The sequence below is a fragment of the Rhamphochromis sp. 'chilingali' genome (assembly GCF_963969265.1).
Source record: "Rhamphochromis sp. 'chilingali' genome assembly, chromosome: 16".
Taxonomy (NCBI): Eukaryota; Metazoa; Chordata; class Actinopteri; order Cichliformes; family Cichlidae; genus Rhamphochromis; species Rhamphochromis sp. 'chilingali'.
This window is the reverse complement of record NC_137943.1, coordinates 21,315,664-21,340,669: the sequence shown is the minus strand read 5'-3', so window position 1 is coordinate 21,340,669 and position 25,006 is coordinate 21,315,664. Positions and strand designations below refer to the sequence as shown.

The window sequence follows — 25,006 nt, the reverse complement described above, 5'->3', positions numbered from 1 at the left end:
TGCTGTGAATACTAGGAACTAAAGTACTGTGCAAAAGTCTTGAGCAATTCTTCATTTCATCACATTTTCCTTCCAGGGAGCCAGACTGTCTTGTAATTTTGTAAGTGATCTTGAGCAATAGTTCTCCAGACTTTCTGAAAGGTTTATTAAGTTTTTCATTGGCTGCTTTTTCACTCATTTTAATCCAGTCCTTGTACATGACCATTTTCCAAGGAATGTTTTTTTTGTTTTTTTAATCCTCTTAATACTTAATAATGTGTCATTCGAGCATAAAAAGGCACCTAACTCAGGGGATGAGGCAGTGTTGTCTACACATAACAGGCAACTTAGGGAAATAAAACTTATTTTAAATTGTTTCTTCAAGCATTTTGTCTACAGCAGATGAACAGTGTCTGAAAAATCCAGGATCTGAGAGATGCATCTGCCATTTTTTATGAAGGGAAACAGGAAGAGTGAGTGAGGCTCAGTAAACGGTGTAGGCTCTGTCATGGTTTGGATCTTGCAAAATTGATGCAATTATGACTATAGACACAGAAAGAGCCCTTATATACTTACAATATATCCTCTCTCTACATATATATATATTGCTGTCCCTCTATTAGCACAAGGCTGAAGCCAAATGCTGAACTGCTGACCTGTTTCAGCACGTTCACTTCTAATTTTAAAAGATTTTGACACAAATACAGGATCCACATGGAAAATATTGCCACTGTATTTTGTGCTGTGAGCTGTAAGGCCCCTAATGAGCCATGTAATGGTGCGTTTACCACAGACACACACCCACACCAGATTCACTCACACTGACCTTCTTGGTTCACACAGCTTTAGCTGTGAACACTTTACCAACAGGCAGTCAACTGTTTGAAAATGTAATTGTGCTGTGTTAACTGTGTTTTGGGGAAATGAGATTTCGGCATAAATCATTACCCTGTGAGTCTGGATGGAAATAAACACAGTCATTTTTTTTCTTTTACTGTGTTGAAAACAATTGCTCATGCCTTCAGTCAGGAGAAACAGAGCTGCAGCTGCTAAACTCTACCAGAGGTGTTTAGACAGAATTTAACTCATTTTACTGACTTGAAGTGGGAAAAGGCTGCTTTTGACCCCAGCGGCCCTGCTTCTGTTTACCTGGCCTGTCGTGACTGCCACCCACTCGCCCTCCTTAATCAGCGCCTCTCCCACGTTTCCTCCCAGTTGTCCTGTGATTGATGAAGGTGGAATAAGCAGAACTCTTCTACTGCAGGTTCAGTGAAGGCCATGCGTAGGTCTGGCTCTTTTACCTGGGATTATTGCCGGCCACTGACAGCCTGGTTAGTCCATATGAGGTTTCAGGTTTGATTACCTTTACAGGCGCCTTTTTTTCCCGTTGTTGTTTTTTATTTCTGTCCAATAAAACTTCAGAATAGGTCTGTTTTTGTAATATTACTGTTGGGACATGGCCCAGTAAGGCCTTCTTTCTTTCTTTTTCCCCACATGGTCAGTGCTTCAGCGTATTTAATTTCCTTTTCTTGTTGAAAGTAATTGCATTGCCACAGCTGTCACCCTGTTTTCCCTGTTTTCCCATTTTTCATGGTTTTATGCCACTCACAGCCCTTTGATTTGGACACAGCAAAGCTTGTCAGATTGTCTGAATCCATATGAATCTGCACGGCGAACGTTTATTTTGATCCCTATCAGCTTGTACTAAGAATGGCAGCTATAACTTCTCGGGGACCATAAAAACACGTTCATGTCACAGTTCAGAGAGAACTTGCTGTCCCTGTGTCCAAAAGAAACATGCAGTAACAAAAAATAAGAATAAAAGAAACTAAACAAAGCAGCCTGTCTTTGTACGGTGCCTTATGCCTGCTTAATAAAATGTTAAACCTTCCTCTTCACTCAGTGGCTGCTTTATGGTTTATAGAGGATTATTTAATTATGTTATGGCTTCATAAAACACAATTTCCTGTGTCGCATTTGATGTGGCATCATCATTTGATGATTAACAAAACGTTTGCCGTACCTATTTTTCAGAGCCTCAACAGCAGCATCGGGACGTGCCACAGCAGAACTGGCTTACTGGTGAGAATGCATTAAACCCTTATTATACCTGTAAAGAAAATGATTTTTCTCTTTGTGCTGGCCTCTTTGCAATATTTTCACAGGGAGTGCCACAGCCCTGAAAACCTCTGCTCTTTGTTACAGAACGGATTCCCGAGCAGAGATGGAAGCATGGCCCTGCGATATATTCCAGACCCCACAGACAAATTTCTCGATGAAGCCTTCCAGCCGTCTCCAGGTTAGTAAACTTCAACTAAATGCCATTACTTTAGTTCAAGAGAAATCTCAACATGGCTTGCCTCTGTGTTCTTTGGGTGATTAAGTGAGGAAGGGGGACATCTAGTGGCCAGCAAGTGTACTGCCCCCCTCTTCCTGTAATGCTGTTAGCAGAACATGCAGTAACCCATGTATTGTTTACTAGTTACATTAGTGTTACCACTCAGATCTTTAGCCCAAGAACATCTAGTGGGGAACTTAAAATGAGAACTGCTTAGCAATCAGGCATTAGATTTTATGAGCAACTATTATTACCATCTCCACTGGGATTTGACCGCTTCTTTTTGTCAGACGTTGTAAGGCTTTTGCATATGTGTCTTTAATGCTTATCAACCTTGACGTGCCACACCTATTCATGTCCCAGTTTCTTTGGAGATGAGAGGGAGGCAGGTGAAGCAGGGATGATGTGAGAAGTAGAGTAGCGAAGGGGGCTGACTTTAAATACCTGGGGTCAACCATCCAAAGATCAGACAGTGCACAAGAGAGTACAGGCAGAGTGGAGTGGGTGGAGACAAGTGTCAGGGGTGACTTGTGAGATAAGGACAGCAGTGTGAAATAGAAGGTTTACAGGATGGTGGTGAGACCTGCTATGATGTACGGTCTTAAGACGGTGGCACAGACAAAAAAAAGGGAGGTGGTGCCGGAGGTGGCAGAGTTGAACATTTTCATCAGGAGTGAAAAGAATGGACAGGATTAGAAACGAGTGCATCAGGGGGACGGCTCAGGCTCGGAGACAAAGCTAGAGAGGCCAGGCTGAGATGGTTTGGACATGTGCAGAGGAGGGATCGTAGATATACTGGACAAAGGATGTGAGAGATGGAGCTGCCGTGGATGTAATGAAAGAGGACACGGAGAGAGGGTTAGTGATGATGAGGATGATAGGGACAAGGTGAGATAGAGGCAGAAGAAGAAAAACAAGAAAAAGAAGACTTTCTTTGTTGGATAAAATGAGTCTTATTAATGCCTTTCTGCATAGATTTGTAGATTTGTAGCATTTTGTCTTCAGAATCAGAATACTTTATTAATCCTTATGAAAGGTATGTGGTTACAGTGGCTCCAAGGTAATAAGAACAGTAACAGACTGAACTAAATTAAATAATACAATATATATATATAATAATATAAGTTACAAAATATAAGAAATAGCTCTAATATATGCAAATAGCTCAACGTAAAGATTACAGCATTATTTGGGAGCTTTCGGAAAAGACCTGCACTGATGGTTTCAGCTCGTGGCGCATCAAACCAGGGGTCTCTGCTGCATGTCATGACTCATCTTTTAGCCTTCACTCATGCCATGTCTAAATAGTCAGTTGATCTAAATAAATAAATACCCTAAAATATGCGGCGCTCCTGTTATGATCAGAGAAATTGTCTGGTGCCCTCGTTAATGTAAATGCCTTTCTTGCAGGCTACATGAACCAGAATCCCATCTCAGATGTGGTGAATCCTATCTATCAGCATCCCGGTCCACCTCGCACCCTTCTTCCCACCATCTCCTCGGACCATACGGAGACAGAATACCTGAACTACTTTAAGAACGGGGCCGCCGGACCAGAATATCTCAATGAGATTCTGTCCCCGGCCGTCCTCCCGCTCACGTCAAACGGCACGGTCCACAGCATTGAGAAATACCTGCCTCAGCAAAGCATAGACAACCCCGACTACCAACAGGATTTCACTCCCACCTTCAAGACCCACACCAATGGACACATACCGGCAGCGGAGAATGCAGAGTACCTGGGCCCGGACTGACTTAGTGGAATGTGACAAGAAATAAGAGACTACTTATGAAAGGCGTTATCTTCAGTATCTTGGCTGGATTGCTGAGTGGTACCACCCTACTCTGTCCTATCTTATGGAGTCAGCTGACAGTTTGAGCAGCATTGTTGGCATGCTTTCAAGTTAAACCAGTCTCATTCCAAAGACTTTTTTTTTTCACACCACCTCCAAACTACCAATGAGAACGACAAAAGTTGTTTCGCATGTCTCAGCTGACCTTAAGAGACCAGATAGACTCCACCTTTGTGACGTACCTCCTGACAGGAAGAGAAACTCTCTTCTGAAAATGTGAGAAGTAGAAATGTGTAGATGCTATGCACAAAAGATGTTGTGATCCAAATGTGTTGGTGGAGGAATGCTATTAAAAGCGTGTAAACACCTCCGGTAATATTTCAAGAACGCCGAAGCGGGCAGCGCAACCCAAAAACACAACTTGAGGTACATGCATTGTAGACTCGCTAGTTAGAGGCTGTTTCTCTGTGGTGAAGTCAAAAAGATTAAAGGGAGTTTTTTTTTTAAAGATTCCCCAGAATTCCTTTGGCACCCCGCCTAGAGGATGAGTCAAATACCTTGGAATGTAGGGAATGTACAGTCGGCATAAAGGGGAATTCTGGTGAATTGTCATTTTAATGTGTGATCTTTATGTTCTAAATTAATTCTGTATGTATTAAAAAAGACTGTCGCATCACCTGGCATAGAACAAGAGAGCTGAGCTTCTTGTTTTTCCCTGTCGTAACTATGTGGAGAATGTGATGGTAAATACAGCAAATGTTCCCGTTCGTCCTGCTGTGTTTTGTAGCTCAGAATCGGCAGCGTTCTTGTAACATGAAGCATATTTGTGGAGACCCACAAAGCGAGATAGTCTGAGGTTTTTTATCAGTGTGTCATACTAAAGTCTGAGTATTAAGGAAGTCATTTGTAGCCCTCATGACTGAGTACTTTTCAGAAAACAGCTGGGTTTTTTTGTTTTTGTTTTTTTATTTTGGGCAAGCAAAAACCACATCATAGATAGACAAGTTGGGGAAAAATCTCAGCAGCACCAGTTGTGATCTATATATATAGTACGTTTGTCTTGTTTGTACCATGTTTGAAATGCTGGTTGACCTGTCTTAGGCCGTTTGAGTAAATTGTTTGAACTGTAGCAGTAGTTGCACTTCCCTGGGACATATTTTAGAGATGAATGTTTCTGACGCCCGCGGTCTGTTATTATCACCAGAACCCCTTTGGCTGGTTCCTTGTTGTTTCGCAAAAAATGTTGACAGTCCATCTATGAATCTGTTCCTAGCTTTAAAGCCTTTTTTAGTCCTGCAGCAGCATTAAGCCTCACAAATATTTATTCCTAGTTTTAAGGGAATATAGTTTTGTAGCAGCCTGTAAACCTACCTTTGCAGATTTTACACAGGTACATGTACAGGTAACAGTGTGTATGCTGTAATATAACCCGGCATAGTCGCCTGTAATTTATACTCAGTACACAGTTTTGTCATATCATATGTGAATATGCACTTATTCCTGAATTGTGATTATTTCATTCAAAAGTGTAAATGAATAAATCTTATTTTCTATGGACATGTCTCCTGTTTGTTGTTATTTCAGTGCAGCCTGAATGCTTTCCCGTTTCTGTTTTAGTGAAACAACGATGCATTAAGGTGTTCTGCTCACAGCTTTAAAGAGATCCGGACATCAAGATATGCTCTTGATTGAATTTTAGCTGTGTGCATAGACTAAAACATTCAATTTATTTGGCAGAACAAATTACAGGTTTATATGTCGCTTATGCACTTTTTTCTGTCCTAGCAGATGACTTTTGGTGGACCTCAAAAACTAGGAATGTGAAGGGAAACAGAGTCATTACAAAAAACACAAAAGGTTTCTTGCAGTACCAGGACATGAGATAAGGTAATGACTGCTGGGTTGTGGGCAGAAAAACTTGAAATTAAAACGTCAGCCTGCAGGAAAGAATTATTTAAATTAGATTTGCGACTGCAGAGAGCCACTAACATCGCAGCAGGATCAAAGGTAAATTAAATCGTTTGGCTTCAGGGGAAATGTGGAAATATCCTCTGCTTTCTTGAAGTTTCTGTCCTGTCTTTGGACATTTCCAGAATACATAATTATAACAGTAATATAAAGCTGTTCAGGTGACACATGAGCCAGAACTCTACCCTGTTTTGGTAAAATATTCAAACTTGTGTGTTTCAAAGGAATGCTGAAAACACATGTGGTTTGTGGTATCAGAATAAAATAGAAATGCTCACTTCCTGGTTGGCAGTGTTTAAAAATAGTTGGGAAAAGGAAGGCCAAGGAATGCCACATCAACCCCGGGACAAATCTTGAAACAAACAAACTCTTGGCACACATATTTACATAAAGTACAGTCACTTTTTTAATGATTGTATTTATGACATAGGTCAGGGTAGGGCTGTGAGTGGTAAACTGATACGGATGATTGACTACTGTATGATATGTTCCATAGATGTTAAAAAATGTTAGATTTTATTATAAGGTATATATGGTTTCCCCTTATAAGCTAAGGTTAAATAATATATCTATTGTCTTAAAATAAGGTAAATCATTTATTATGTAAGCAAGGAGATGTCTATCACTACAACCCAAATGTATCTGACTCAAGAACACTCTAATCCCTAGTTTAATCATGTGAATTCACGTGAAGACAATAAAAAAAAAGGTAACGGGGATTATTAAATTAAATGGGGGAGTTCCTTTCGTGGCCTTCGTGGTGCAGTGGGTCATCTTAGTCGCTAGGGGGCAGCGCTGGGATAAATATTTATCTCCGCCCCAAATAAATATTGGGAGGAAGAAGAAGAAGAAGAAGAAGACAGTTGTGAGGAAATGTAAAGTTTACCTGAGCAAGTCAGTTGAATTTGATCGTTTCAGGCACCGAGATGGGGCTCATGGCAGGGAGAAGCTTCTTAAGTCTGCTCTTCCTCGTTATATTCCTGGCCGAGGGTTATTTTAGATCGGTAAGTTTGATTTAACGTCACCGCTCTCGTGACTGTTTAATGACTCAGCTCAGGCGTAGCTAGTGTTTGTTTATCAGTTGTCGAGGGAAACTCGGATTTAGGCTGAGTTGAGCTATTAAAAGTATTCACCCTATTTTGCATATATTGAAGACAATATTAGACGATAATTGGCTTAATGTCGGTTTGAACATATAGCTGGGGTTAGTACTGCTGCTTTGTTGCGGACTAACATGAGACCGGCGGTGCGTGTACAGGTTCTAGGTTCAGCGATTGTCGAAACCAGATTTGTGTGCTGACTAATGGCTCCCGAAATGTCATCACAGCTATGATAAATGTCGCTAAAATCTCAAGCCTGTCAAAGGGTGAACAAAACCTGCGAGTTAAAAGCTAGCTAGTTAGAAGGAATAGCTGTGGTGAAAAATTCGCTTTTTATTTGGATGTATCAAGTATTTGAACTACACGTCATGTAGCTGATGTAGTAACCGCGGAGCTGCTGGAAAAAAATGGTGCAATGAGAGAATACAGACGCTCATGAGACTTGAAACTACTGGGGTTTATTTTGAGATTAACATCAATTCACATAAAAAAAAGCACAGTTTTGTGTGCCAGCTTCAACTTCTGCATGTATTGATAAACGTTTAAATTACTGCATCTCCTTAAGAAATACCCATAAAATAATTTAAGATCAGTTTAAAGGATTTTTGATCAAAGCAGACAAAAAAAAGAATTTGTCTGTGATTTAATCAGATGTAGATAATGCTAAGCCTCCCAGCTCCTGACTGTCACTGCATTGTTTGCTCTCCTCATGATGTAATTAGGTCAGTCCACTGACTGCACTTTTTTGAAATCCTGCTAAAACACCAGAATCTGATTAATCATTACCTCTTTAGGATAAGATATCCTGACAGAAGCAGCAGGAATGTCAAAATCAGTGAAAGAGTATTGATTTGTGGCTGCTGTGGATGAAGCTGAAAGTATTTTAGCAAAGGCTCTGAGTATGCATGGCTCCTGAGTTGAGGTGAATTTCTCTGAATATTCCCAGGCGGAGTTTTGCTTTTTACCCTGAATTAACAAGACTTAATTTTGATAGATGCAGAGTTTGGTCACTAGCTCTGGCTGCACTTTCAATTTTTAGTGATATTCTAATGTCAAGTGTCATCTTCGCACCACAAGACACGAGTAGGACAAAGTGTGACAGGCTTTCCCATAAAAGTTTGTGGAGTAAGTGAATCAACTTCCTTAAGTTACTCATCGGAAAGCAAAAAGCATGTGAGAGCGCACTGATGCTGAATAAACAGAAAAAAAAAAGTTTAGTTTTAAATCTTTATGTAAGAGTATCTCTCCATGGTTGACTGATTGGAAAACAAAAACTGAGAAATGTGTCTGTCTGCTTTTCAAAGGGTATTCTTAAAAATACCAGATGAAAAGAAAACATGTTTGCAGAAGTGAAGTGACTATTTTCAGACATGCAAAGCACAAGATACTAGAAACACAGGAAATGAGACCCGGTCTGATATTTAACTCTGTTAAATGTCGTCTGCATCCAAATTTGTTAAATCCCCTTAAGCAGTTTCAATGAAAGTCACACAGTCTGCTGGAGGAAAAGCTGGCGGAGAGGAGTGAAAGCAAGGAAACCTCCCTCTATTCACTTCAGCTCTTCACCCTCTTGGAGGGATGACAGGAGAGGAATGGAGAGAGACAAATGTGGCCACTCTTTGCGTTTGTGTAAGGGAAGTGAGAATCTGCAGTCATGTACCGATGAACTCTCATTACTCTCAAACACAAATGCAAGAATGCATAAATGTGGCTCTGTTAAGGGGTGGTCTCTTTTCACACATATTTGAACGCTCGTAAGGGCCACCCACTTCTGCTGTGGCTCAGGAGGTAGGTTGGTGGATCGATTCCCCAGTTAGCCCCAGCCTGGGCACAATGCTGAACCCCAGTTTAAGTTGGTGTGTGTGAATATTAGACCTTATAGAAAAAAGTGATTGAGAGTGAGTGAGACGAATTAAAAAAAAAAAAAAAAAAATCACTGTGTAAGTGCTAGCATTTCTAACTGCTGCCACTGTTTCAAGTCTCATTCCAACATCCTGAGTTGATATTTAATCTTGTAAACTTTTATCAATTACATTTAATCACAGTTTTAGTTTTTTGGTGTTTTTTTTTTTTTTTTTTTTTTTTTTTCTTTTTCATAAATCTCTGCAGCCCTCAAAGCACACTCACTCTGAAAGTCTTTGAGGCGGAAATGTATCTAAAGGAAGTCAGGTCATTGGTCTACAAAGTCATATGGTCTGCTGTAGCCTTTAGAGAAACTAAATGCGTCTGGGCTTTCTCTTTGCCCTCTTGGTTTTGACCATATCCTCACTTGGTGAAAATTGAAGTTGAGTCACATGAGTTAAAAAAAACAAAAAACATGTTGTACTGGACTGTGCAGCTGAAACGAGCATAAACTTGCACTGCAGTTGTCGCTGCGATCACTAAATAAATGACTTCTGATTTTCTTGTTTTACAAGTATCATGTTGCGGCCCATCACTGCGTGTGGTACGGTGAGTGCGGTAACTCGCCTGTGCCTGGAAAAAAGTACAACTGCAACTACACTGGTCCACCTAAGCCACTACCACCTGATGGTTATCTGCTTCTCACTGTACGTACAGCCCTTTGATGTTTTTTTTTTTTTTGGGGGGGGGGTTTCTTCTCTTATTGCTCACATTTTTTGACACCTAAAGCATCCCACAGGTTTCCTCGTACAGAAATCTTCTTATAAAGTGTTGTCATTCTCTTTGTGTTTGAATATGAAGGAGCTCTGTCCTGGGTACGACTATGGAAACAAAAGTCTCTGCTGCAACGTTGACCAGTTGCGAACCCTCAAAGGCAGTCTCCAGCTGCCACTTCAGTTCCTGTCTCGGTACGCAAAGATGTTATATAATAAACTGCCAGAACACATGACCTGCTTGACTTGGCATCGTTGTTCCCTTTTTTAAAAATTTCTGATGATAAACTCTGCAGTGGCACACAGCATACTGACAGTCTTCCATGTTTCAAGTGTCAACGTTGCATTTTCCAGTTAATTGATTTAGACATGGACTCGCTCAAAGGCCAAAGGAATTTCATTTTATGTCAGCACACTTTTGTTTTCTCCAAGAAACCTTTACAGACTTTTACACTTTAACTTGTTTTATTATTTTGTGAGTTATAGCAGCAAATCTGTTTCCCTGTTTCTGTCTGACTGTGCGGCTGCCTGCAGGTGCCCGGCGTGTTTCTACAATCTCATGAACCTCTTCTGTGAGCTGACTTGCAGTCCACACCAGAGTCAGTTTATGAATGTCACCAATATTACTGGCGAAGACGTAATGGCAGTGCAATACTATATTGGACAAACATTTTCTAACGGTGAGGTTTTTAGCCAGAATTCCCAGTATTGTAACAGTAGGGAGCTTGATCAGTTCTATACAAATTCTTGTGTAATTGTTTCATTTTTGGTGACTGATAATTATAACATTTAAATTTGGAGTTGACTTAATTATTTATATGCCACCTTTTTGTTTTTTGCCTTGTTTTTAAAATTATGTCATTTGACTTCTGCCAGCCATGTACAATGCATGCAAGGATGTCCAGGCACCATCTAGCAATGTGAAGGCCTTATCTCTTCTGTGTGGCAAGACTGCAGAAGCATGCAATGCTACCAACTGGATCCAGTTCATGTTCAATACCGAGAATAAACAGACCCCTTTTCCCATCGATCCAAAATTCACAGGTCAGTATTTTTCAAGTACTTTTTTTTTTTTTTTTCCCCCAAAAGCAGTAGTTTTCTGAGCTTGAGTATTTTTAAGTGTCTGATCCCTCTGTTGTCCTGTGATGTGCAATGTCTTTACTCTAGATGTCCCGTTGGCTGGTTACACTCCCATGAACAACAATACGTACGCCTGTAACGAAAGCCTGGAGGATGGTTCAGGTCCGTGCTCCTGTCAGGACTGCGCCAAGTCCTGCGGCCCGAAACCCATACCTCCACTGCTCCCGCCTCCATGGACCATCCTTGGTATCGATGCCATGGCTGTCATCATGTGGATCTCCTACATGGCTTTCCTGCTCATCTTTTTTGGAGTTCTTCTGGGAGTGTGGTGTTACAGGTAATGGAATTTTTTAGCTTTGAACACACACTGTATAGTTGGATGTGGAGAGATTTGTATGATGACACACTTCAAGGTTAAGCAGGGTTTTTCTGGTACGAGATAAGCCTTGAGGGTTGACTGCACGCGCATGATGGGTAAAGGCGATGACTGTGTGAAGAGGTTTGATGCTTTGCCAGGCCTTAACTGCAGCTGGTTTCAGTTGTCAGGTTTTTTTGTTTTTCTGCTTATGGTTTGGTTTTCATCTGGGGAAATACATCGTCACTCATGCTGATTTTGCGTTTGTCTGTCCAAAGAGTTGATGTGATTCTTTTAAATTATCACTACTGTTCAAAGGATCCTGCAAGCATCCACCACTTTTGCCTTGAGTTGGAACTCGAGCCTTTTCAAGTTGCCACGTTTTGTGATTCATTTTATTTTTCCCATAAGTTTACCAGACTGTTTATCCCACTCCTGATATTCTCTCTCTCATTCATTCACTCAAACATTCATATGAAAAGAGCAGGAACCGGTGTTGTTTTTATAGCATAGGAATTGTCTGATTTACTTGCCCTGAGAATTCATTTAGTCGCAACTTCCAAATGCAAATGCCACTCTCTGAAGTTAAGCAGGCAAAAGGTCATAAACTAATTGATCAGGCAAATTTAAAAAGAAAAAGGGCGGGGGGCGGAGTGCCTTGCACCTTGCTTTACATTGAAATTGTAACTGCATCTTATAATTCATTGAATAATTAAAATAACAAATCTTTCTGATTGTATACTGTTGGGTCCTGTGTCAAGCAGTACATAATGTAGCTGAATATATTTCATAGTGGAAAACAGATTTGGATGATATCGTATGTTTGTCCTTCTTTGCAGGAAAAGAGCTATCACATCTGAGTATGGCCCCATTTTGGACAGTAATAACCCACTGTCACTTAACAGTGATGATCCTGATCAAGGTACAGCTATGAAATGTCATTGAGACTGCATAATTTCTCCAAATGTGTCTTGATGTAATTACCACACAGCCCAAACTAAGTTCTAGGTATTTCCTACCTTTCAGTAAATGCATCATGCTGTGAAACGCTGGGTGAGCGTTTTGAGAATGGCCTGCGGATGCTCTTCAGCTCCTGGGGTTCCTTCTGCGTGAGGCATCCATTTCTCATCCTCTTCTGTTGCCTGGTACTGGTGGGAGCCTCAGCTGGGGGCCTGGCCTACATGCGCATCACCACCGACCCCGTTGAGCTCTGGTCATCTCCCAAGAGCCAAGCTCGTCAAGAGAAGGATTACTTCGACAAACACTTTGGACCTTTCTTTAGAACTGTGCAGCTCATCATAACTACTCCACTCGAGCTCAATGAGACCTACAATCCGTATTTTGGAGGATCTTTCCCATTCGGTTCGGTTCTGAACAAAGAGCTCCTGCATCAGGTGAGTTGAAGTCAGACTGGTTTGAAAAAAAACAAAAAACAATTGGCCTGTATTTGTATAGCGCTTTACTTAGTCCCTAAGGACCCCAAAGCGCTTTACGCTACATTCAGTCATTCACCCATTCACACACTGGTTTATTTTGGAAGCCTGTTCAGTCTACTTTGACAATTTTTGACACATATAAACTATATAGAAGTTTAAACAAAAGGTATTAACGAACCATCCAAATATTTCAATGAGGTTAGATATGATTTAATGCTCTCCCAATGTACACAAGCGACTTTCTTATCTTCAATAAATAAATAAATACAGCACCATGGTGTCTCTGTTTTGAGCGTATCCTTGGCTAATATATTCCACATTAATGGCATTGGCTGAACATGCAGACTCACGCAGGTTTTCAACCAGAGACCGTTCTGCTATGAAGCAACATTGCTAACCACCGAGCCACAATGCTGTCAGTGTGTAAATTCTGTAACAACGTCACTGTTTCCTTTGTTAGATAAAATAGAAGCTTTGCACGTGAAAAGCAAGCAAATTTTTCATACGGTGGTTAAAAGGTTCTCCTTTCTTTTTCCATTTTCTTTCAACTTACCAGGTCCTGGATCTGCAGCTTGAAATTGAAGGCCTCGTAGCCTCATATAATCAAGAATCCGTTACCCTGAAGGACATCTGCTTGGCTCCTCTGGCTCCGTACAATGACAACTGTACAATTCTTAGTGTCCTAAACTACTTCCAGAACAGCCACGCTACACTGGATCACTTAATGGGAGATGAATTTTATATCTGGGCTGACTATCATGACCACTTCCTCTACTGTGTCAGGTAAAAGTATTTGTATCTGTTTTATTGATAGATTTAGCCTTTACTTTTCTTATCAGCTTGTTTTAATTGCTGTCACATTTGTGTTAAATGTCTAAGAAATATTTTTAAAAGTTAAAAAAAGCAAACCAACAGTTGAAAAATGGCACCTGCAGTTAACAAGAATCTCCTTTGTGCACTTGAGGTCACTGAAAAAAGTGTCTTCTTAAAATAGTGCACTCAAACTTCCTCATTCGCTGTCATGTGCAATAAATGTTTATGTGACGCAGATTTCTGCAAACCCTTACTGACGGTTGTCTTTAACATAATTGTTTTCTCTTTGCTTGTGCAGTGCACCGGCTTCCCTCAACGACACCACTATGCTACATGACCCTTGTTTAGGCACCTTTGGTGGCCCTGTCTTCCCTTGGCTTGCACTGGGAGGATACGATGGTGAGTTGTGAAGTATATTCACATGACTTCGGTTTGACACAACTTCAATCAGAGCATGGGGGTTATACTGGCACAGCTTTGTATGTTAAAAGTTGTTTGGACGCCACCCTGGTAGTTAAACTGTTGCATTGGGGGGGAAACTTGCGTATTCACCAATTCCGAATTTTGTTTTAATGAAATTGTACTTTTAAGTTGCATGCAACACGTTTCATAGAAAAGCAATTCTAAGTGCAAATCATTACTGCTGTTTGTCCCAGAACTGTGGGAATAGTTTTTTTTTTTTTTTTTTTCTCCCCTACAGTAGTTACATAATTGGTTTACAGCTTCTCGTATTATTCCTTTATTGAGTTTTACTGCGCTGAAAGAAACACTTTGGTCTTTGATCACTCGCTGTACTCTGCGTATAAACTTTCCATTTGTAGCAGTGTATGGAGGGCCTAAAGTGCCAAAAATTTGATTAGAAATTATAATAAAATAATGGAATAGATTTTAAAAAAAAAAGTGCCATGAAATGCATACAAAACAAACAATGAAAAAAAAAAAAGAGAGAGATAATTCTGTGCAAGTTAAAAGCAGGAAAAATCCAACGGGGGAAATAACATGTGTCTAAATTTCAGTGGTGTTAAGTTATAAAATATATAAATAGGTAAATTAAAAAATAATAATAATAGTACTACAGTGCATGATTGTTGTAGAAGAAAATGTCTGGCCTTCCAAATGACTGATTATATAATTCATTTATACCTACATTAATTTAATTTTATTCATTTTATGTTGTAATATTTTGTTGGAGTTACCATGGAAGGATGGGTTTTGTAATAACTTTAGAGGGGACAGCTCAGGTTGGAGACAAGTATCGGGGCGAGGTTTAGATGGTGTTGGGCTATGTTGCAGTTGTAGTAGTGTTGATTCAGAATAAACTGTGGCATTGCATTTATTATAGTGTAGTGCAACATCATTAGAACTGATCTTGTACTACAATTAGAAAATGAAAAACAAATGACTCAAGTACTAATAGCTAGAGATGGACCGATCCGATATTACGTATCGGTCCGATACTGACCTAAATTACTGGATCGGATATCGGAGAAAAATAAAAAATGTAATCCGATCCATTAAATATCACGAAAGCACCTCACAAAACTTGCAACACGCCGTAACTCGCCTCAGAACGTCGGAGCAGTATGCATCACGTGATAGAGCAGCTGTGGCATGCGGGACCTGTCGGTGGTCTGGATAGCATTTGGAGCTTCGCTAGCAACCTGGCATTTCATCTCCAACAAAGTTATCCCCGAGAGAAGTAAAGCAAGTGTGTAAGTCCATCTCTGAATGTTTGTAAAGCATTCCCACGTTAAGCTTAACAAGCGACTGCCTCTCGCTCTCCGGCTGCTACTTCAATCGTGAAACTGCTAATGATCAGCTGATCGGCTTTTCTGTCGTGAGTCTCTCTTGTTTGTTTTTGGTCCACTTTGCGCCAGAAAGAGCAAACCAGCGGCTGAACAACAGCAGCACGTTTAAGCTTGATAAGCTGTTGTTACAATTTATTTAATATTACTTTCTACACCAGGATCTTTTTCTACGTAGCTGACGGCTGGTAACTGTGCAGGGGCGGATCTAGCAAAGTTTAGCCAGGGGGGCCGATAGGGCATTAACTGGGAAAAGGGGGCACAAAGACATACTTTTCTTTCTTATTCTCATTTAAAATGTCGAGCTTTTAATAAATAATTATCTGACACCCAAAGTTTTAATTTGATGTAAAATGAATAGAAGTCAATTACTGTATATAGTGACTATTAAGTCTAATATATATACCCTAGTAAGCTATAGTACATTTTCCTTTGGGAAGGTACCATCTGTGCAGTCTGCAATTTTGTTGAAGAAAGATGTTGAATCTATTTAATATTTCTTGAAAAATAATTGATTTCTGTGCATTTTTTTTCACACTGCATCAAATTAAGGTTGATTACGTTGATTAAGCATCATGAGGTGGAGCGTGAGGGGTGGTTCCCTATTTTTTATTTATTTATTTTTGTTGTTGCTGGGAGTTGGAACTCTATTAGTTAGGTTGCTTAATATTTACGCTAAGTACTCTTTAAAATACCAGAATAGGGAGGATGGTGTAGGTCTAAGTTTATTAGATTGATCAGTATTGCTGAACTATGAAATATTTTTTTTTGCATACAGGTATAACAGAATAGCTTTAGTGTAGTTGTTGTTTTAAACTTGAGTATGAACTTATACAAAATGCAGCAAGATATTTTAAAAAACAGTTTTGTTGATTAAAAAACATTATATCGGATTCATATCGGTATCGGCAGATATCCAAATTTATGATATCGGTATCGGACATAAAAAAGTGGTATCGTGCCATCTCTACTAATAGCAAGAATATGGAGCATTACTAGATCTGAAATGTTGCATCCAAATAAAGCCTAAATCAAAAGTAAGAACAACTTCCCATTTTTGTCTTCAGCCAAGTGTGACGATGTAATTTAGAAGCCATTTTAATCTGTACACTTTTTCAAAAGGAACATTAAGCAATAACTGTCAGTTCAGTAATCCTAATTATTATGATTGATAAATGAGAAGCATTTTAAGTGGTTCATGCATCTTGTTTTTTGTATTCCTTCTTTTCCCACTACAGACACAAACTACAACAATGCCACTGCGCTCGTGATCACTTTTCCCATCAACAACTATTTGAATGATACCGTCAGACTGGAGAAAGCTCGGGCATGGGAAAACGAGTGAGACAACAAACGATCAATAAGCTCACGGTAGCTCAAGATGCTGCTCCTATGTTAACATCTGGGTTTTTTGCTTCCATTTCAGGTTCATCAAATTTATGAAGAACTTCAGCAACCCCAACCTGACCATCGCTTTCAGTGCAGAGAGGAGCATTGAAGATGAGATCAACAGAGAGAGCAACAGCGACATCAGCACTGTGGTCCTCAGCTATGGCATTATGTTCATCTACATCTCCTTGGCCCTGGGTCACATCCACAGCTTTAGAAGAGTGCTGGTAAAAATTAAATTCTTTCTCTTCACTGTGCATGTGCTTTTAATGATCAGTGAACATAATCCATGCCTGAAATAGTTTGACACATTATGCTTTGTAACTCCTCCTTCCTGTTTGTGACCATAGAATTTAACACATGACTTTAATTTAGCTAAACTGGATCAACATGATTGGCAGCTTTTTTTCTAGTCGTGCATAAAGTGTGCACATAATGGGCTTTTTATACTTTTGCCCCTACAGGTGGACTCTAAGATTTCCCTGGGTATAGCAGGTATCCTGATTGTGCTGAGCTCTGTGGCCTGCTCACTGGGGATCTTCAGCTACTGTGGTGTCCCACTAACGCTCATTGTGATTGAGGTCATTCCCTTCCTTGTGCTGGCTGTTGGAGTGGACAACATCTTTATCATAGTACAGACATACCAGGTAAGCTCTTTCAATCCAGTCCATTAAACTGACACATAATTAACAAGTGGTTTGCCATATAATGTGGTGCTACTCTAGACCTTTATTAATATTAAATATAAATTATTGTCCAGTTTTCTGTCTCTCTATTATGTTTTGTTTTGTTTTGGTTTTTTTCTTATAAGCATAACTAAACGTTCAGATAATGAGGTCAGCTTATCTGCAAGTGATCCATGTTTGCCAAAAGGTCAGTCAGGCTGACAACCAATCAGAGTAAAGAGGGGGTGGTCTAAATAGAAGGGGAGATAAGATGGCATGTTTCAGATGGATGATGAACTGAGGGGCTGCGCTCAAGCCCAGTGTAAGATTAATAAGGATTATTTCGGACGGTGAATCATGTTAAGCTACTCTGGTGAGTCCAAGAATAGAAAAATGGAGCTGTAAATAAAAATGGGTCCCTTTTGTACCAGCTACGTGTACTAAATTGGTTCTTCATTTGTATTTTCGAACAGAGGGATGAGCGGATGCCACAGGAAGAACTCCACCAGCAGATCGGTCGTATTCTTGGAGACATCGCCCCAAGCTTGTTTCTGTCCTCCTTCTCTGAGACTGTCGCCTTCTTCCTGGGTAAAATAGATCGGTTATTACATTTTCCTTTATTACTACATCAAGTACACAGAGAGCTCTCAGATCAAACTGCTCTTTTTATCATCAATACCTACCCTGACATAGTGTTCATACAACAGTGATTGTATAATAAATGCTCTGTAACACTGTTTGTACTGATGGGACTATTTCAAATCTCTAACAACTGAGTCACTTGGCAGTGACGGTGCTATTTATTTCACTCTTCTGACTGTATGCCAAGGCTGTGTAACGCTGATTGTCTGAATCTTGATTCTAATAGTGTTTGTTTCCATTACACTTATCAAAGGCATTAAAAGCTGGAACAATTTTTTTTTTTTTTTTTTTTTTTTTTTTTTTTTTGGGGTCCGAATTGTTGCCATGGCCACAAAATGTGTCAAAGTGCCCTGGTGAGTCACATACTGATAAAATAATTCTTTTCTTTTTCTTTTCCAGGAGCGCTGTCCAGCATGCCAGCAGTCAGGACGTTCTCCATGTTTGCTGGCTTGGCTGTTTTTATTGATTTCCTTTTGCAGATCAGTTGCTTTGTCAGCTTGCTCGGTCTGGACGCTAAAAGGCAAGAGGTGAGACGATCATATGAACAGAGTTAGAGATTTACAGACTGAGGGTTTATGGAGATGTTTTGCCAAATATTTAAGCTGAAAGTTTCAGTCCCAGCAAACTCTTAATCTAATTTTGAGGAGATTTAAAATGAAATTGGTGCAGTGATGTTTCTTCTTATTGTTCAAATTTCCTAGTGGAGTTTGGAGTGTATTTGAATCTCAATAACAAATGTTTGAGTGCATATTCTTGATAGTTTCAGACTAGGTCAGTAGTGGTAACGTACACTTATCAAATGCTTTGTTGTTTGTGTCTAATAGAGGAATCGACTTGATATCTGCTGCTGCGTGACGCTGCCAGAAGGACAGGAAATCAAAACAGATGGCTTCCTGTTCCAGTTTTTCAAGAAAGTCTTCGCCCCATTCATCCTCACAGAGTGGGTGCGACCGGTCATAGTGAGTACCTCAGTGCAGTCATGCACGCCTGCCTTTTAATAATTAGCTAAAAACAGGTTTTTGGGTTTGATTTGAAGAATTGTTTATCATGAGCATGCATTCATGATCATTGTTATTTATAGGTGGCAGTGTTTGTGGGAATGCTCTCCTTCAGTATTGCTGTGGTGAATAAAGTTGAGATCGGACTGGACCAGAAATTATCCATGCCGGATGTAAGTTTTATGTACACCATTTCAACCATTTTGATACTTTTGGAAAAGTTTGTCTACAGGTTGATTGTAGCAACATTCAGCAGTGACATTGAAATTTGTAGTCTGGTTAGTTTGCTGCTTAGTCATTCAGGAAGCTAAATCATGCATGTAATGTGCCATAATTTCTCACAGCTGTGTGTGTGGGGGGGCATGGAACAAGCACGATATCTTGTCTCACATCCTTTTTCCTGCGGGCAGCTCTGACAGTTTCTTTCTCTCTAGGACTCGTATGTATTGCAGTACTTCAAGAACATGAGCGAGTATCTCCACACTGGAGCACCTGTTTACTTTGTGGTAGAGGAAGGTCTCAACTACAGTAGCCCAGAGGGTCAGAATGCTGTGTGTGGAGGGGTGGGGTGTAACAACAACTCCCTGGTGCAGCAGGTCTACACAGCCTCACTTATAAGCAACTAGTAAGTCTGAGCTCCTGATCCAACTGTTTAAGTGTTTGTGTAAATTAATATATCAATTGCTAAACTTTAGATCCTGCAAAGGTTTTGAAACCTGTCTGCTTTGATGTTGTGATGCCAGAGCTATTTATTTATTTGTTCTTCTGCTTATAGCACAAGCATTGCCAGCACACCATCCTCCTGGCTGGATGACTACTTTGACTGGGTGAAGCCTCAGTCCACCTGCTGTCGGTACTACAACACCACCGGGGCCTTCTGCAATGCCTCCGGTAAAGTTTTATTCAGTGCTTTGAACGCTTGTTTCATAACCCCATAACTCTGCCGTTACAATGGGCCAGTCTGGCCAAAGGTTTTTATTTCTAGTTCTTCATATGAAACAATGGCTGTAAAACGTATAATCCATGCCAAAACAACAAGGCAATATAAGAACTTAAACAGTTAAAGTAAGGTGCATTACATTTTTCAGAACAAAAAACAGGTGCAGGAATCTGTATCCATGGTGATGATAATGGTAATCTTAGTAATAATGTTGACAGTGTGATCTGTATATATTGTATGTTAATCACCTCTATGTTGTATATCAGACTTTCCAAAACATTCACTTGTTACTTTATTAGTTTTCTGTTCTTGTGTTTTTTGTCACAATAAATGTGCAGAATTATATGTACTGATTGATGTATTTTTCCAGTGGTGAACTCGTCCTGTGTATCCTGTCGGCCGATGACTCCCAGTGGAAAAAAGAGGCCTGAAGGAGAAGACTTCATGCACTTTTTACCCATGTTCCTGTCTGACAACCCCAACCTGAAATGCGGAAAAGGGTAATTTTAAAGCTCTGTCGACATCTCCTCCTTCTATTGAAAGCACGGTGTACCAGCTTTGTTGTGGATTATGATGTTTCACTTCTTCCCATATTCCTCTAGTGGCCATGCAGCCTATGCTGCCGCAGTTGACCTGTATCCCAACAACACAGGGGTAGGAGCCACGTACTTCATGACTTACCACACCATCCTAAAGGAGTCCCCAGACTATGTAGAGGCTCTGAAAATGGCTCGAATCCTGGCCAAAAATATCAGTGAGTCCATGGACCACAAAGTTTTCGCCTACAGGTAAGACCTATCGTATCAACCTGCCGCGCATAAATATATAAATCATTTTATAGTTCTTTATTAAAGTTTGTTCCAAATGAAAAGTTTTCAGTTTCAGCCGCTGTTTTATGGTTTATGGTGGTGTATGCTGAATTTTTTGAACTGAAACTTTAGGGTTATCAGAGGTGGGGAAGTAGGTTGTAGATAAACACACAGCAAAGAAAACAACATTGCAATACAATACAGTACAATTTTATTTATATTAGATTTAAAACCAAAGGTAGACCAAAGTGCTTCACAATAATGCAATAAGTTATTGATATAAAACATTAACGAAGTACAAAAACAGGTGGGAAGCACCAGGAGTGGGGGCTAAATAAAATGGGTACGGCACCTCAGGGTCAATTCAAAATATAAAAATATTACCTAGGAGAATCAGGAATAATGCAGTGAAAGGTTAACATTTATGGAAATGCAGATGTTTGACATTAAAGCGTTTTCTGTTCTCTACAAATTTCACTTTATTTTTTTATGAAATTACATTTGCTGTTTGTCAGAACAGGATGATTGGTAACTAGTTTAAAAATGCAATGTAATAAAGCGACAGTTCCTTGTTTTTAAACATATAGACCAATATTTCAATACAAGTATTAAACACATACTCTTTTATCTATTGAGATAACAGTTTATTGCTAACTAATGTGTCTTCTCCTCCTTTGCAGCGTCTTCTACGTGTTTTACGAGCAGTACCTCACCATCATGAATGACACGATCCTGAACCTGTGCGTCTCGCTGGCAGCCATATTTGTGGTGACGACGGTGCTGCTGGGCTTCGAGCTGTGGGCAGGCGTGCTGGTCAGCATTACCATCGCGATGATTCTGGTCAACATGTTCGGTGTCATGTGGCTGTGGGACATCAGTCTCAATGCAGTATCACTTGTGAACCTGGTTATGGTAAGAGCACCTTGAATTCACTGGACTCGGAGTTTAGGTTTGATAGAGTGAGCCTGTTTTACACTGTAATCATGTGAAAGTCTATCATTTAACCAAAATATCCACTTTAATACAGTGGAAAACCAAAAAGCTTTGTATTTTAAACCCAGATTTTGTTGATTTTGTTTTCTATTGCATGCTTTTCACAATACAGTAACAACTAATCCTAATATACTGGTTCATTGAGCGTTAAGTGTTTTATATAGGTGTTGTTTTTTGTGATATTATTAAAGATATAACCTTTAATAGCTCAGTCACAGTAGGAGAAAAATGCCTTTTTTTTTTTTTTTTTTTTTTTTGCAAATAGGAGTAGAATCTGTGGTTGCCCAGTGATTGCACTGAATTCTTTATTTATTTATTTATTTTAAACTTTAACATCCAGCAACTCATTGTAAGCAGTTCCAGCAGCTACTTGAGTCAATTGCACAGATTGCCTTGTGGGAGGCAACCTGTCTTCAAACAATCACAGTCTGACTGCAATCAGTGAGACAAATTTCCAAAGAATTCTCTCACTGTTAAACGCCTATAGATTGCAAACACATCTTTGCAATCAGTGATTCCGGTGGCTGCCAGCTTGACTGTGTTCTCGGTATATTTGTATATAAAAGCAAGGTTGCCATGGCCGATGTCATTTTGTGCTGCTGCCTCCAGCCACTGTTTCCCCAATTGTTACTGTAGAATAGGTGAAACGGAACACAATGTAGGTGTAGTCAAGTTTTGTTCCTGTTTGCATCTGGTTCACACGCTGTACCCTTTAAACTGGGACTGTTTACATTTTCAGTCCTCCAATCAGGGATTTTGTCTTTGCAATGTAACAGTGTCCCTAAAGGTTTGCAGATGTGTTGGCAAAGTAATATGTTGTATTAATTTAAAAAAAAAAAAAACACACACAAAAAAACCACAAAAAAAAGATTAGAAAACCTCACACAGAATAGAACTCCTGAATGTTCATGTTGGTGGTGCTGAGGTGTTTCCTGTCCTCTGTTGCAGAGCTGTGGGATCTCGGTGGAGTTCTGCAGTCACATCGTGCGAGCCTTCACCGTCAGTGTGAAGAACAACAGAGTGGAGCGTGCTGAGGAGGCCCTAGCTCACATGGGCAGCTCAGTAAGTTTTTCACCTCTCATTAAATCCACAAGAGGGCGTCGTATTATGATCTCTTTTGGCTTAAAGAATAATTTTGGCACTTTGGTAATGCAGCGCATAAAAAAAACTGCTAGATGAAAGGGTCACGTTTACTTTTAATTATCACTGCCTCATGTAACTTTTTCCTCTTTCTGCAGGTTTTCAGTGGGATCACATTAACAAAGTTTGGAGGCATCTTAATCCTGGCACTTTCCAAGTCGCAGATCTTCCAGGTCTTTTATTTTAGGATGTACTTGGCCATAGTGCTGCTGGGGGCGGCGCACGGCCTCATCTTCCTCCCTGTACTGCTCAGCTATATAGGTCAGTAATGCGGTAAATAGAAGAAACAAGTGCACCAATATAGAGGCTGTTTATACTGACTTTAACGTGTTTGACTCTTCACAGGTCCGTCAGTGAACAAAGCAAAGGTGTTTGCTGCTAAGAAGAGCTGGTCTGGCACAGAAAGGGAGCGCCTACTCAACTACTAGCAGCTTGCTTGAGCCAGTGAACAATGAACTAACTATTTGTCTGTGAGCGACATGCGTGGGTGCGAGCGCGAGCAATTTCTGTGACCACTGACGCACTCGTCGTCATTGCCACTACTATGCATGGATTTCACTCAGGAATATACTTTGGGAATGGGAGCGCCAGAGGCCTTGCCCGAATACATACTTACCGAACTTCCTCCGAAGACTTTGGATCCCACCAATCCTCCTCCTTCCTCTTCCGCCTACTCACACTACAGGATAAGTATGACTTCAGAGTTTGAAGCTTGAGCAACATACCACAGAACAGACACTTTGCCAGTCTGAATGTGGGAGATTCACCACCCCCGGCATCATTTTACAGACAAACCCTCAGTCAGTTCCAAATGGTGCGTGTGGTTCTGATTCGAGAAAACTAAAAAGGGTGATATTGGTTACTTTTATTATAAATGTATATAACCACAAAAACATGTAAATGGAATTTGTCAAAGCAGGACTTTTATATAGCTATTTGATATTATACAACATTAGAGCTAATGATGATAATGGTATCACAGGCTCTTATGATATCTGGCATTAGCATGAATCATAACTTCAGCTTCACATCACACAAAACGACACATCAAGCAAATAATGATCCACCACATTTTCCAATTCCAGCGATTTGACCCCAGTGGGCTGCGTGTAAACATTTTCTAAGGTTAATCAGGTTTAACAAAGCAATACAGAAACTATGCTTAGCAGCAGCGTTAAAGAAAGAGGACTTTTTCTGCATCTGGTGGATATAAACGCCATCAGTGTTGAAACACTGTGACACAGAGCCCAACCAAAACATTCCATATATGTGCATTCCGCATTGTTTGCTTCCACATTGGTAGTTGTCGCTTTTTACTTTCAAACCTGCTTATTTATCTTTAGTGCCTCAAGCGACTGCAGATGTGGATTGTTGGACTTAAATGCAGCCAGAATGCATGTTGATGCCAGGTGCAAAGGGAGCCATGGTGCTTAGAACGGTTTTATATTGAAGTGTTTAGATACAGTTACAGTGCAACGTGTTGCACCAAGAAGGTGGAGAGATGCGGCTTCACATTCAGCCATGAAAAAGCTTTCACAGGACTGAATTAAAATACACTTATTGTGCTGTGCTCATCTAGAGTCATCCCTTCACCTTTTTAATTTATTATGTAGTTGATTTTTAACTATTAAAGTTTTGTTACCATGCATTACTGTCTTAGAATTCCTTCTGGTGTCCTTTTAAAAACAAAAACAACTAATTTGTGGGCACTCTGAAATTGTAACTACATTCCAGGACCTTGTTCACTTGCTTCACCCAGGTCACAGCACGTCTGATACGGGTGACGGCGTCTCTCCACTAAAGGAGGTGAACTTTTTTTTTTTTTTCTTTTTTCACACCCACGGTATACTCTGCTGACACCATTAATACCTCCCATTGCTTCCCATTTATGGTTCCATGTTTGTTTTTTAGTGACGCAGTGATATTGTTTGGAATTTGAACTGGATATGAAGAATGCTTTTGCACAGCTGATGTAATCATTAATAATGAATTGTGGTGTTTTTGTTTTCTTTTAATAGAGCTGTGCTTTAACACAGTTAATCGCGTCTAAAATGATGAATTTTGTTGTCAAAACTGAATTTAACAAACCTTTGGGATTCTTAAGTTTCTAAATATTTTAAAATAAAATAAATGGTACTTTTAAAAATA

At 40.0% G+C, this 25,006-nt stretch overlaps 2 protein-coding genes across 2 annotated transcripts in view; both read left to right on the top strand.

Moving 5' to 3' along the window:
• Positions 1-5,636, top strand: part of egfra (epidermal growth factor receptor a (erythroblastic leukemia viral (v-erb-b) oncogene homolog, avian)) — a 43,738-nt gene extending 38,102 nt beyond the window's left edge. The window contains exons 26-28 of the mRNA XM_080861942.1: positions 2,014-2,061; positions 2,185-2,278; positions 3,728-5,636. Of these exons, the coding sequence (XP_080718068.1) occupies positions 2,014-2,061; positions 2,185-2,278; positions 3,728-4,071 (486 nt within the window). The 3' untranslated portion in view covers positions 4,072-5,636. The remainder of the gene's footprint in view (positions 1-2,013; positions 2,062-2,184; positions 2,279-3,727) is intronic.
• Positions 5,637-6,918: 1,282 nt separating this feature from the next.
• npc1 (Niemann-Pick disease, type C1) lies at positions 6,919-25,006 on the top strand. The gene is made up of 25 exons (XM_080861941.1): positions 6,919-7,082; positions 9,596-9,727; positions 9,882-9,988; positions 10,328-10,473; positions 10,670-10,837; positions 10,961-11,210; positions 12,068-12,150; positions 12,255-12,622; positions 13,221-13,447; positions 13,776-13,876; positions 16,521-16,623; positions 16,709-16,898; positions 17,136-17,318; positions 17,810-17,924; positions 18,378-18,505; positions 18,803-18,937; positions 19,060-19,149; positions 19,411-19,601; positions 19,752-19,867; positions 20,287-20,416; positions 20,519-20,704; positions 21,406-21,637; positions 22,667-22,780; positions 22,957-23,119; positions 23,204-25,006. The coding sequence occupies exons 1-25, from the start codon at positions 7,005-7,007 to the stop codon at positions 23,284-23,286; spliced, it is 3,819 nt and encodes a 1,272-aa protein (XP_080718067.1). The 5' UTR covers positions 6,919-7,004; the 3' UTR covers positions 23,287-25,006.